The sequence below is a fragment of the Archocentrus centrarchus genome, chromosome 6 (genome assembly GCF_007364275.1).
Source record: "Archocentrus centrarchus isolate MPI-CPG fArcCen1 chromosome 6, fArcCen1, whole genome shotgun sequence".
Classification (NCBI taxonomy): domain Eukaryota; kingdom Metazoa; phylum Chordata; class Actinopteri; order Cichliformes; family Cichlidae; genus Archocentrus; species Archocentrus centrarchus.
Window position 1 is genome coordinate 5357375 of NC_044351.1, and position 15102 is coordinate 5372476.

A 15102-nucleotide genomic window follows, 5' to 3' on the forward strand; every position below is an offset into this window, starting at 1 on the left:
AAGGATACTCTGGCATGCGACCCAGAATCGAACCACCAACCTTCCGATTAATAGGTGACCTGCTCTACCTCCTGAGCTACAGCCGTATATGTATATTCTAGTGTATATATTTTGTTACATTCTATATATATTTTGTTCCTTTTAATATTTTATTTTGACTATATTTTGTTAATTAATCCACTTTCATTTTATCTCAGCATACATTCTGATTATATTCTTGATTATATTCTTTTAATCACTCTATTTATATCTTCATCTTGTGCTAAGGTATAAGGGTAGTCGTCAAAGCATTTCACTTCTAGTTGTACCTTGTATGACTATGCATGTGACAAATAAACTTTGATTTGATTTGAAATTTAATGTTTTTGATTTCTCTTGCCAGACTAAAATATCTTTGTCCTATAGCAGCCACCGTAGCAAGGATTTACGCACTTGAATAAGGAGGGCTTAGAAAACTAGCCCTCCCAATTCAAGACAGCTAGATGTCAGCGATCTACAATCTGCTGACATCTAGCTGTGAAAATGTTACGTTGTCATGGACTGGCTGCTTGGCAGGCATTGTAGGACCCAAATGCAAGACTCAGAGGATGAGGAGCAGATGTAAACTTAGAATTTCTCTCTTTGAATAAACCCTAACCAGGACAGGACTGGAGTCAGAAATACATTAACTTGGAAACAACACAGGAAAACACAGAGTTAGGGAACACAGCATGAGGGAAGCCAAAGATGAGGACATGACAAAGAAATGAGGACACAGACCATTTATACACACATACTGTAAGGTAATCAGCAAGAGTGGAGACAGCAGTGATGAATAAGTGGACTCAATCAACATACAAAAAAGGAAAGCAAAACTGAAAACAAAACAGACACGAGAACACAGAAATGTGGAGTTCACATGGAGAATATAGAGAAACCAGGGACTAAATAAGAAAAGAATTCAAAACTAAACTAAAAATGCCCAAAGAAATATGTAAACCAACCAGGGATTACTACAAAATAAACAAAACTCAAAACTGCAAAAACTACAATAAACTGAGGATAAACCAGAGACATCAGCAGAATTAGAGAGCAAAACGTTAAGGTAATATTTGGCTTTGTTTAGTATAACTCTAAGGTAGAGGCAGAGACGATGTTCCATGCAACTCAGTCCAATACTGTGTTGCATGAAATTTGGGGAAAATACATGGAAGACTTGGTTATAAATATTTTTGTTTGTTAATTGAGATAATTATTTTAAATAATTGTTGATGTAATAGTTTTGGAACATAAAAGAATATAAGAGGAAAGGCATAACATAACAGGACAACAGTAGTGACAACAGTTCCACCACATCATGAAATCATCACTTTTTGTTTTCTTCTGTTGCTGTAACAGGATTAACTGCTTACTGTAGGCTACTTTGATAATCCCTCTGTATACTGTATATCTGGTTGCCTAATTCATAATCTAATGCTTTTGTTGTTGTGTGTGTGTGTGTGTGTGTGTTTGTGTGTGTGTGTGTGTGTGTGTGTGTGTGTGTGCGTGTGTGTGTGTGTGTGTGTGTGTGTGTGTGTGTGTGTGTGTGTGTGTGTGTTAAGGGGATCTTACTCCATCAAATGTCCAACCAAAAGCTGAGGACAAAGTCCAGCACAGCACCCAGCGCCGGCCAGCACCAAAGCCCCCAACAACCAATGTATCCAAGAGCAGAGCCAACACTCAGGCTGCTGCCACTGGTTCAGACACACAAGCTCGACCACGGGAACGGCTAGCACCTGGAGGTACGCACACACAGTCTTCCAGCACACCAAGAAGTCAACGGAGAGCAGGAAGTGGAGGAGGAAAAGGAGGAAAAGGAGCAACAGCAATGAGAGAAAGGAGCCTGGGGGACCTCAAAGGAAAGGATGGAGTGGCTGAGAGAAGAGGAGGACGACTGTGCGACGAATCAAAGATGAAAGACAGGAATGGACATCAGAGGCCAAGGGAAGTAAACGGACTGAAAGGCCGGGCAGCTGATGGGAGAGGAAAAGGAGGTACTAAAGGAGGCAACAGAGGAGGCAGCTTAAAATCCAATAAAACTCTGTCTAATCAGGAAATCTATCTGCCTGCTATGGTGGTACCACGCACACCTGTAGCACCAAGAAACCTGGAGACAACCCAACACCAAGGTACTGAACCCAGCTTCAGAGCTGGCTCCAGCAAGTGTCAAATCTGTTTCTGAATCTGCCCTATCAGGAGAAATGATTTCTTTAACATTTGTTATATATGGTTATTTACTCATTTACACTCTGCCCGACTGCTTGGATCAGCTGGATGTTGTCTTTGTGGCATTGTGTGTTGTAAACAGGGAACTTGCCCTCTGGTGGACAAATAATGCAACATCAACATTCATAATATAGTCGGATGTTTCCCCAGTCTCTTCTTTACATTTTCAAATTTTTGCTTATCAGTTGTTATAAATAAATAAATAGCATCAGCCTACCAAACTGTTGGGCTCTATAAATTACATCTTGACTATGATAATAAGTAGAGAAATATGCCTGGCACCTCACAGATGAAACTGCCCACGCCCAAAAAACCCATCACCGTTTCTAAATTCGCCCTTAGGATGTGTTAAGAGCCATGTCTCCTCCCTATAGCATGGTTTAGTTTAGATTACAATTAATTTGAGGCTTGAGCAATATCAATATTTAAAAAAAAAATAACCCAAAAAGTCAAACCTGAGCTGCTGGTGGTAGAAGTCCACGTAGCTCTGGATATGAGGCATTAGCTGACTAAACAGTTCCACTTTGCTACCCTTGCTACATTGGATGAGAAATACTTGTTTGTTAAACAATTTAAGATTTGCACAACACTTTGATTTATTGGTTATGCAGCCACCTATTTCTTCCCTCCCTTCCCTCTGGACTATTGGCGTAATGTACTATAGGTGACAACAGATGTTTAAAAAAAGCAATGTGGAAAGGGGAACATCTAGTAAAATTATCTCAGCCTAGTAGCATTTTGATTAGAAATGACTGTTGTATGTAGCACAGTCTACATATATAACAACTCAATTGAATAACCTCTTTCAGTACAGGAATGTGGACATTAACCTACAAGGGAAAGAGGCTGTTGATGCTTGTACACCAACACTCACATTTTCTTACTTTTAGATTACAGAATAAAATATCTGGGGTTATTTGATAAGAAAATTAGTAGCTATGAACACCAATACCTTGTTCCATAATTGATTACTGGAGGACCCATTGGCACCCACAGGAAACACCAAATGGTAAATGTTCTTATATAGCACTTTTCTATTCCAACTGAGCACTCAAAGCGCTTATGCAACACATTTGCATTCATCCATTCACACACATTCTACTACACATTCACTACCATTGGGTTTTCTCTGTGTTATTGTAGGGACTTTACCTACAATACAAAGTGCCTTGAGGCGACTGTTTGTTGTGATTTGGTGCTATATAAATAAGATAGAACTGAATTCATACTTCAACGCAAGTCAGAGAGCAACTTGGGGCTCAGTATCTTGCCCAAGGATACTTTGGCATGCAACCCGGAATCAAACCTCCAACCTTCCGATTAACAGATGACCTGCTCTACCTCCTGAGCCACAGCCACCAGAACATCAGAAGGCTGATTAGAGATTCAGGGTGTTGTGTAATGCTTGATTTTATCTCTACACTGTGTAGCCTTATACCCTACAACTGCCATTTGTTGTTTTTGGTATGTTTGTCTGCCTGTTTGTTTCTTAACAATATTACAACAAAACTACAAGTCAGATTCATATCAAATTTGCATGAAAGATGGCCACAGACCCACTAGTTCACCTAATTAAATTTTTGCCATAATTGGGTCAAGGTCAGAGGTGAAGTTTTTCTGAAAATCTTGTGAACAAGAGAACAATGTCACCTAGGATGTTCAAATTCACACCATAAATGTACTAAAACTCTCGGTGAATCTCGGTGACCTTGACCTCAAGCTAGAATATTATGGGCATGGACAATAGGACCTATGTGTTATTTCGGTGATTCAGTGTTTGGAAAGTGTCACGTTTGTAAAACAGACAATGTTGAAATCAGCCAAAACATGTGCCAGGAACAGAGTTGGTTGTGCTCAGCACCACTTCTTTTAGTATATGCAGTTGGAAAAAGAATGGAGGTTTCTGGCACAACTTCACCTACTTCAAGGGTCTGGATAAGAGCAAGGGCCTAAAGAGATGAAAGCTCCAGCAACACTTGTAATATAAAGACCAGCTTTACTTGACCAATGCATTTCAACCTGTGGCCTTCATCAGCGTCATCAAGAACTATACAGCACTTTAAATGGCATACTGTATGTGTTTGAGTAGAAAAAAAATTGTAATAGGAAAAACAAACATACCTGGTTTTGACATTAGTCACTCCCCAAATGGCCTGACCAATTGCTCAGCCCATCTTTGCTGGTGTTCTGTTGGTTGATAAATAAACTAAATGTAGATGATTGGGTGTTGAAAATTTTTTTCTACTGAAAATTTTTCACACAATTGAGTGGATTGGTGGACAGTTATACTGGACACATACGATTGGCTGTTTTCAACTTTTTCTCCTCAAACTCATATTATTTAAAGGGGTAGTCTATAATTCTGCCAAAATGTGTTAGTTAAGTAATAAAGCTGTTGTTTATACTGAAAGTGTTGCTGGAACATTGATCTCTTTAAATTATCAGTTGCCAACTTTCACAGCTCACTGAGCTCAGACAAATGTCCCATCTATAGACACTTCCCTCTTTTTGTGCAGTGCATTATAATATTTTCTGATGATTGAAAATAATTCCACTGGGACTTGTTTAATATTCTGGCATACTGAGGGTTTAATGTGAATGCTATGTCCTAACCCAGTGGTTCCTAAAGTCAAGAGTTCTGCAGTCCCCTTAAAAAACAGAAAATCCCATAGCACTGCACAGGTAACAATGTGTGTCTGACTGGTGAACAGTTAGAATACCCTGACATCAACTGTAAAGGATATTAAAATATATAACTATGTTAGAGTATTAAAATACTCATCATAATTGTGAAGTTTATCTGTGATATTTGAAATTTCAAAAACTGAAAATATTGGCAATGATGCTCTATATTTTGTGTTCTTAGACCAGAACCATGACAGGACCCAGGACAACCCGTCTGTCCTCTCCCACTCCAGCAGTGAAGGGGGGTCCAATAGGATGTCCCTTAGCTCAGACACAGAAGGACCTCCACCAGGGCCTTTGCATCCCTCCCTGTCCCATCGAACTAACCCTGACATCAGTGAAGAAGAGGGTGAAGGAGAGCCAACTCCCTGCCTAAACTTCCAGAATGGGCTAACCTGCTGCCTCACAGGTACTGGAAAAACAGAAACAGACTGTACCACTGAAACCGTGTTAGAAAAAGGTGACGGCATCATGGCCTCTGCAGCTAATTGGACTGCACCAAACAGTGGATCTGCAGCGGGGTTAAATTATGACTCTGTTAAATATACTCTGGTGGTGGATGAAAATGCTCAACTGGAGCTGGTCGACCTCAAAGACTGCTTGAATGGCTACAACGAACACAATGATGACAGTGATGCTGAAACAGTCTATCAGTCAGCCAATGAGGAGGAAGACCCACAGTATGAGAAGGAGAAAAAGAAAAGCGAGGAAGCAAGAAAGCAAGGTAACTACAAATGCTCACTTTGACATTTCCAAGCACATTTCTGTCCTTGAAAAAAAAAATCCAGAAATAAATCAACCATCTTTCACAGCTGCATACTGTAGTAAGGTGTGTATAGGAGCTGCATTTGAGACAAAATATAATATATATGCATAAAATATAACACATATAATTTATATGTAATAAGGCCTACCATCTTCACATAACAATGCATGTATGAAGAATAGCAACTTCCATTTCAACTGGCAGTAAAACTCTTTTTTTCCCACCTAAGAAAATATACTTCTTATGAAATTCAACATCAAACTAACACAAAAAATGTATTATGCCCTTATACATTTGTAGACTATACTCAGCACTACTTCTCTCTTGTGTTGATGTCACGCAATAACACTCATAAACCCAACAGTGCAATATTGTAGTAAACGAGGCCCTTTCTGCCAGTAAATTCTTAAAACAAATTTCAGTTTTGACCATAAATTTGTAGGCGTCACGCACTGAACAACAAATAAATGACTCCTGTCACTTTTTAACTTTTTAACCTCTTAAACTCCAGTTATTTAAAATACTTAAACCACAATGCATTTTTTCTTACCTGTTAACGTGTATTCATTGAGTGGTTATGATATACAGGTAGGTAGGGTGTGCGAGTGTGCACAACAAGTTTGCCATATCGTCTGAGATAATACTAGTATAAATTTTTATGTGATATGAAGGTATTATGTCGCAATATTGTTGCTATAGCAATTCTATGCATTCCGAGTGCAGACAACAGTGTACTTGAGCCTGGCTCTGTCTGCACTTTCTTCCTGATAAAAAGGAGTTTTTCCTTCCCATTGTCGTCAAGTGTTTGCTCAAAGGAGGTCATTTTGACTGTAGTCAAAGATGCTGTAATCATTGTATGGTCTTTACCTTACAGTATGAAGCACCTTGATGTGACTGTTTGTTGTGATTTGGTGTTATGTAATTAAAATTGAATTGAATTGAATTTAACAATGAGACAATCCCAGGCATGTCGGACAATGAAAGCCGCAGCCTCCAAAGACAGTTTAGACTATATCCACACATACATGGGTATTTTGTTATTATTTGTGAGCTTTTGACTGGCCAACATTAAGAGTTATAAGGTTAAGTTACTAAAGTAATTGTTAAACTAAAGTGTTGAGTTATGCTATAATTAAACTACTTCTACTTAAACTAAATGATGAACAGGTTGCAGCTCTGGATTCACCTCTTTCAATGTCTGAAATTTATGAAGCAATACAGCGTCTCCTAAATAATAACACCCCAGGTCCAGATGGTTTTCCAGCAGAGTTTTATAAAGAAATTTGGTCTGTGCAAGCACCATTTTTTTCAGGTGACTCAAATTCAGAACAATCACACATTATCTTCAAACACGAACTCTGCTAACATTAGCCTGCTTCTTAAACCAGGTAAAGACCCCACGCTCCCATCCAGCTAACCCCAATCTCTCTCATTAATGTAAACCTTAAAATAATTTCCAAAGTCCTTACCAGAAGATAAGAAAATATTACTCCATTCATAATACATCCTGACCAAACAGGTTTTTATCAAGGGTCGGCACCCAATAATACATGCAGACTAATAAATGTAATGGATTACTGTTCCATTAACAAGTTAGAAACCACAGTTGTCTCTTTAGATGCAGAGAAGGCATTTGACTGGGTGAACTAGAAATTTTTATAAGCAGTTGTACACAAATTTGGATTTGGTTCATCCTTCATGAACTGATCAAAACACTACACAGCTCCCCAAATGCATGCGTTAGGACAAATGATCTCATTTCCCAAAGCTTCAGTCTGCAGAAGGGCACCAGGCAGGGCTGCATGCTTTCTCCCTCACTTTTTGTCATTTTCATTGAGCCACTAACAGCAGCAATCTGACATAATGTAGATATTAAAGGGATTCAAACTGAAAATACAGACCATAAGATGAGTCTTAATGCTGATGATGTATTGCTTTTCCTTGGGAACTCACAAGCTTCTCTTCCAAAGATGATCACACTGATAGATAAGTTCTCATCCATATCTGATTACTCCATCAGCTGCAGTAAATCAACACTTCTGCCTCTGAATTGTAATTTTCAGAACATCCCCACCACCCCACTACAGAGAGGCAACATTAGATATTTAGGTATAGCTTTTTCTGCCAGGCTGTCAGACCTGGTACAGTTGAATCATATTCCCCTAATAAAAACAATAGAGGATGATCTAACACGCTGGAATAGTTCACCTATGTCACCCATGGGGAGAGTTGCCACCATTAAAATGATGATTCTGCCTAAAATCAATTATCTGTTCTCACTGATCCCTGCCTTCCTGGTGTAGGGAACCAGGGTGCTTAACCTTCTGGTCATATGTATCCTGACCCTTCCCCTCCTCCCATTCAATCAAACAACACATCACGACCACGTAGGGTCTTTTTTTTTATGCTTGCTGTGCTGCATGACGTCTGACAACACGTCACAGTACATTTGGGCCTTGGGGGGGCAGGTGTGCCACACAGTGGTTAGTGGGTGGAGCTGCTGAGGTTGCCCCATCTGTCTCCTCACTGTGTGTATGTGTGTGACTGGCATATATGTGTGTTTGTGTGTATGAGTATGTGGCCTGTGTTTTTTGGCATGTGCAGTTATGTCCTGGGTCTGAGGCTTACTGAGCTTTCACCCCTTTGCGACATGGTTGCAGAGGGCAGGATTTACCTCTCCCTACCACTCCCCGCTGGCTATTGCTGCCTCCCCTGGGACGGTGGTACCTGTGGGTCCCAGGGTGTGTGGCCAGATGTCTTGACATGGCTGCTCATTGCCTCTGGCTCTCTGGGGCTCTTACCTTTTGGCCATGGGGGCTCCATCTAGGGTCTCTCTCATTCCTCCTCTGGGGTGTGCGCACGGTTATCAACAAGACATGTGGCCACAGGTTTTCTGAGCTCCTTGTGGGCTGCGGTTGGCCCTGCTCCCCTGGGTCTTTCCCTGTTTGCCTCCGGGATTGTTGTTGCAGCTTCTTTTTTTTTTAAAGTTATATCACCCACCCCTAGTTTGCACAGCAGGATGATGGAATCTGGTATGGCAATACGATAAGGTAAGGTATTCAGAGATATGTTGGCATGCTGTAGAATGCCATGTTTGGTGACTCATGCATATCTGCACTACTGACTGATAGATGTACCTGGAGAGATAGCTGGCCAGGTGTATTATGTGAACCATGTAGCTCAGTAGACCTTCTTAATGTTAATTCATCACTAGTGTAGATTAGGTAAGGTAAGGTGCAGACTCCTTTCTGAATGAGGCTGTTGGACTTCCTTTTCATTCACTGTGAAAGGCATTTCAATGATTCCTGATTTTTGTACTCTGTCAACTTCTTCTTCTTCACTGTCACTGTTCAGTTCAGTGTTTTGATGCCCACCATACTATTTCATTCCTGAAGTGTTCCACAGTTTACTGCTTGGGTTTACTCAGAAGAGGCCAATAGGGTTACAGGCATGTAGAGGTACCTGTAAAGGCATATAAAGCCTCCTCTCCATTTCCACTCCTGAAATCATATCTTAACATGTAATAGGTGGAACTCTCATCTGCATCAGTGTTCAGTTGAGACACTGTTGCTCTTTGAACTGTTGATTTGCTCCACAAGAAGCACACTGACATGATGCAATAGATTGCAATGCAAAACAATCGCCCTTTTCTATTAACTGGACTGTCACTGATCTCCTGTCAAGGCAAACTGAGAACTCTTTCTATCGTGAAATGCCACGTGTCTTCATTCAAATGCTTGAGAACTAGTGACTTGAAGCCAGTTGGTAAGACTGGCTGACACTTTTCTCCAGTCTCATAATATAGAAGTCAATCAGTATTGCGGCCGACGACACGCAATCACTGGGATCCACTTTGGTGGGGGCAGTTCGAACTTCGGACGCATGAATGAAGTTTCATATTTTATTTACTCATACTTGAAAAGAAAGTTTTACAATCATAGTCAGGATCATGGTCTAAAAGCTGTGCAGAACGGTGACATCTAATCTCATTTTCTATTGCCACCCATGACACAGACTATTTATCAATATAAATTAAATAACAAATATCATACATTAGATCAAATAACAAAAATGGCTCCAACAATCAGCCTTGTTCAGCCTTGTTCATTCATGCATCATCTTTTTGGCAGGTCCTCTCACATTCCATGGCATGTCATCTGTAAATACACAATTTGAGTCTTTCATTTTCAAGATGTCACATATAGCAGGGTTTGTTCTTTGAGCTCTCTCTAGTTCAGAGAGTCACTGGATGTAACCATTTCTTAGATACTTCAAGCTGGTCACCTTGTGTTAGAATCAGGGCAGTGATCTATGCAACAGCTCCATGCCTGCCTTCCTTCCCAGCCTTCCCAGGCAGCAGTGATAGCTTCTTTGGAGAGCTTTTTTGTATACTCTGTGACATATTGTCAATGTCAAGGGGGTTTCTAGATAGAGTGTCTACATCAACATTTACTTTACTGGGTCTGAATCTTATATCAAACCTGACATCTGACAGTTTCTCACAAACAGCCCACTCGTCAGTAATTCCTTTCAGCTGGTGTGTGAGTTCTGAAGTGATGTCCAATCACCCTGAGCTTCCCATTCTGATTCTGGTAAAAGACAGCTCCAAGTACTTTATCTGAAACATCTTTATGAAGCACAAAATGGAATTCAAAATCTAGATTGGGGGGGTGTCATTAAATTTACTCAGAGCCTCCTTTGCACTTTTCCTCTTCTGTCACCCAAGCTTTCCATGAGAATGCTCCTTTTTTCTATTCTTGAGTTGCAAGAGCTCATAATCTATCCTTGAGAAATCTTGGATATACAAGCAATAGAAACTCAGGGAATCAGCAATCCTCCTTACATCTCCAACGGCAGCAGGTTTTTCATGTTTCAGGGCATAAACTGCCTGAAGGTCTTTTGGATCTATGCATACTCTTTCAGCTGAAAGTAAGTGGGAAATATGTCTCACTTCTCTCTTAAACAGGCCGCATTTTTTAGGCCACAGTTTGACTCCATTGGTCTGCAGGGCTTTTAAAACTTTGAATTGGAGTAGTGTCTCTGAGTGTTATTGTCATTTCAATCTGGGAATGCACCCCATGTCACTTTCATCTTGTGCAAATGCCCCTGACTCTTCCCAACGTGTTCTTAACAGCGGTTTGTTCGTCCTCAGCCAGGTGGCTAACATCAACAGGTGGATCCCATTCCTGTGTCACTTGACCTCCTTTCTGCTGCAGAGTCCATAAGGACTCATTGGGGTCGGCTTCCTGAGACACATTTGACTTACTGGGGTTTGGTGAGTCAGTCTGTACAACTCCTGATATTGTTTCATTGGTACCAAGAGCTGGTAAGAGTCTCATCATGTTTAGTGGGATTATCAGCGAGGACTCTGACATATGGAACTTTTGCTACACAAACTGCTAGGAGGCTGTTGCCAAGATTGAGCTGTTGCAGTTATGGGTTACTCTCAGTTGGTTCAAACAGCTAAAGGGGGTTAGAAAGGGGATTCTTAACATGCTTGATCTGGTCAGCTGGGATTACTATGTCATGCACCCCCACTTTTAGTATACCTGCAACTCCCCTGATGCAACTGTTGTTGTGATTTGTTTTTATATAAATAAAGTTTAATTTAATTTAAGACGAGATAGGGTACATACAAACATAGATACATACATATGCTACCCTACAATCATTATAGTAAGATTTCCTTTTGGTCATTATTTACAGTTTTTCAAAACACCATAAGACAAAAAAAATATCAGACTACTCAGAATTTAATAAATAGAAATAAAAAACTAACAGATTGCATATAAAGAAAAATGAAAGGACAATGGTTTAACCTTTTCATTTGGGCATATTCCATTTTATCTTATTTTTAAGGAAAGATACATTTTGATTTTGGACTGCTAATTGCACTATATGCATACACTTTACACAAGACTGTTTACAATAAACTTTTTGCAATAAACCCCTGCCATACCATTGCATAAACACACTTCATCTACTGCACCTGCTTCTATAAGGTCTACCTCATGTATATAAGATGTCTATTTTGTATTGTTCCTGTAGTTTTTATTTATTTATTTGCTTTTTTTTCTGCCCTTCTTCCTGGATTATGTATATTTTCTCATTTATTCTTTGAGCTGGAGCAGAAGAAGTGCATAATAAGAATTTTATAGTTCTGTGGAACTGTAATACAATACAAATGACAATAAAACTCTCTTGAATCTTGAATAGGATAACCTTTGTCATTGCTGGATGGTGGATCTGACCTTATTTTTGTAAGTGCACATATTTTTTTTACATAGGGTTACAACATTTCCACACATATATTACACACACACACTAGTACAGTAAAAGCATAGCTCGATAGAAAAACACACAATCAAACACTATCTATCATGGATTGGCCTGCCTAGAGCCTGGTCATAAACATTATTGAAGGAGTTGGAATCATCTTGACAGAAAACATAATAAATGTCAATCAAAATCCAAACAAAGACTTTGGAGTGCCTTTCAAGAAGCCTGGAGAACTATTCCTGAAGACTACTTAAAGAAATTAAAGAAAACTTGCTTAAGAGACTTTAGGCTGTGTTGATTAATAAAGGTGGCAATAACAAATAATGTCTTTCAAGTTTGTTAGAATTGTATACTCTCTTTTTGACTTATTCACTGTACTTTCATGTATCTTTGTGGTGGCTGTAGCTCAGGAGTTAGAGCAGGTCATCTACTAATCGTAAGGTTGGTTGTTTGATTCCTGGTTGCTCCAATCGGCATACCAAAGTATCCTTGGGCAAGATACTGAGCGCCAAATTGCTCTCTGATGCAACTGTTGGTGTATAAATGTGTGTGTGAATGTTAGATATCTGTAGAAGGAAGTGTTTGTGTGAATGGGTAAATGCTGTTTTATAAAGCGCTTTGAGTGCTCAGCTAGCGTAGAACAGCACTTCAGAAGAACTAGTCCATTTACATTTGCACACTTCAGTAAATGACTGCACGTATTTCACATTTTCCTAGTAAAATATTAAAAAATGAAGGGTGATTCAAGACCCTTGCACAGTCATATAAATGAACATAGAAATCATACCATTCTGTTATGTAATTAATTTAAGCTTACACACAAAATCAAGTAGATGACCAAGTACTAAACCTTGTTCAACACCACTGACAAGATTAAAACTAAAGAATTTCAAAAGAGAGAATATTGTTGAAGTTGAAATGAAACCTATACCACCTGCTTGTTCCTTGCTACTCTCTGTATAACCTGTCTTTTCTTCTGCTCCAAGAGAGGAGGGACGTGGAAGAAAAAAGAAAGGAGGAAGAGGCAAAGAAAAGGCAGGAAGAAGAGGTGAGAAGGAAGAGGGAAGAGGAGGTGAAGAGGAGGAGGGACATCGTGATGAGATTTTGCAAACAGGCTAAGATAACATCATCGACAACTTCAGAGGAAGAGGAGTCTAATGGTGGAAGGGTTGGTGCTCCCAGAAGCAGAAAGTTCCTCAACCTGTTTGCCAAGAACAGCAGCCATTACAGTGCCACAGGTGTGTATTTTCTCCAGACATTTAGTTTTAAACCAAATCAAATAATACAAATTCATTCAGTTTAATATGACAGAGGAACTATAATAAGAATCTGTGCCTTACTAACTAGCCATTTCTGAAATTGAATTAACTGATGTAGTAGAATGAACTATGGTAGAATTAATTGATATTTGGCAAGGAAATGGGAAGTAGGTGCAGCAATTTATTGAAATGTGTAAACATGAATGGAAATACAGTATATAAAGCGAAAATAGAGATTTTACAAGTTTGAAAGTCAATATTTTGTACGACCACCTTTATTCTTGGCTCCAGATTGTTGCACAGCAATTAGAAAACCCTCAGTCTTTCACTGTTTTGTGCTGTGGAATTTCAGCTGTCAGTTTTATCCTTATGATAGACATAGAAATCATGGCTACAGATCGTGTGTGTGTAAAAATTAGATATCGTATAATTTTCTACCAAGCTGCCCTCTGTTGTTGGATGGTAAATGGACTAGTTCTTATGTAGCACTTTTCTACTCTGTCTGAGCACTCAAAGTGTTTACATTTACCCCATGATTAACCAAGCTAAGTGCTTTTATTATCTAACATTCACACTCCAACACTTGTGTCAGAGAACAACTTGGGGATCAGTATCTTGCCCAAGGATACTGTGACATACAGCCTGGAGTAGCCAGGAATCGAACCACTGACCTTCTGATCAGTAGGTGACCTGCTCTACCTCCTGAGCTACAGCCACAGCAGAAGTTTTCAGTTCAGAAAGAGTGTGTCAAATACAAGGTAGCCATAATTTTAGATAAAATTGAAAAATTCCTCAGTAAATGTCAGTGGATGCTTGAGTTTTGTGTTTATTTTGATTTCCTGTTTTGTTCTGTTTTCTTTTACTTTTCTTTATGATTGTGAGTATAATGCCACTGGTGTGTTGTTCAGGTGCTGGCTCGTTTGGTGTGTTCTCCTGTGTTCTTGATGGCGTGGAGAGGCAGCAGAGTCACAGAGCTGTCTACAGGTCAACACACATGAATACACAGACTAACAAATGTGCACAGAATCACATGAATCTCAAATCCTGTATTTTTTTTCTGCATGGCTTTAGGTTTGTTCCTCGTCATGGCGATGAGCTGGACCTTGAAGCAGATGACCCTGTCTTAATGCTGAACCAGTCTAAGGACCTGTGGTGTCAGGGCTACAACATGAGGACTGGGGCTATTGGTATCTTCCCTGCCTTCTATGCTGTCAGGGTGCCCAAAGAAATTGACCAAGGTACACTGCAACACACTGGACTGTAAAAGGAGAATTTCGGCAGCAGCAGCTATGATTAAAGTTGTTTTTTCTTCTCTCTGTTTCTTCTTGCAGTTCAGAAAGATGATTGGATTGAGAAGTTCCTGGTACAATTTCTGGGTTCCGTTCAGGTTCCCATCCACACAGGCAATGACGTGCTGTGTGCTGCAATGCAGAAGGTGCAAAATAAACTGTTTAATTGAAGCACACGGTAGAGATATGTTTTTTTTTTTTCATTTATCAAGATCATTTAACAGAATCCCCCTAAGAATCAACAAAGAATCAACAAGTGAATAAGATGAAGGCAGCTCTTACCACCAGTATGCCACAGTTCATAATAATAATCATCTGTATGTGGTTTATATTGTAAAATGAAGAACAAACAATATTAGAGTCAGAATCCCAACAATCAGATCCTTGATAAGCAGCACTTGGCCACTATGATGAGGAAAGACTCTAACAGGAAACTTTAACAGGAAGACACGTCCTGCACAACTAGGCTCAGGGTGGGCCCGCCATTTGCCATTCTCCACAAGGAAGTCATGGGAAGTTCCCCAGCAGAAATATACAATAAACTTTATCAACAAGGAACGTTTGCAGCCTAATCCTAAAT

General features: G+C 39.7%; 1 protein-coding gene across 1 annotated transcript in view; it reads left to right on the forward strand.

The window, feature by feature from the left end:
• Positions 1-15102, forward strand: part of LOC115781980 (C-Jun-amino-terminal kinase-interacting protein 1-like) — a 45469-nt gene that overhangs the window by 16952 nt on the left and 13415 nt on the right. Inside the window, exons 3-8 of the mRNA XM_030731941.1 lie at positions 1581-2147; positions 5111-5653; positions 12961-13212; positions 14142-14217; positions 14305-14471; positions 14565-14668. Of these exons, the coding sequence (XP_030587801.1) occupies positions 1581-2147; positions 5111-5653; positions 12961-13212; positions 14142-14217; positions 14305-14471; positions 14565-14668 (1709 nt within the window). The remainder of the gene's footprint in view (positions 1-1580; positions 2148-5110; positions 5654-12960; positions 13213-14141; positions 14218-14304; positions 14472-14564; positions 14669-15102) is intronic.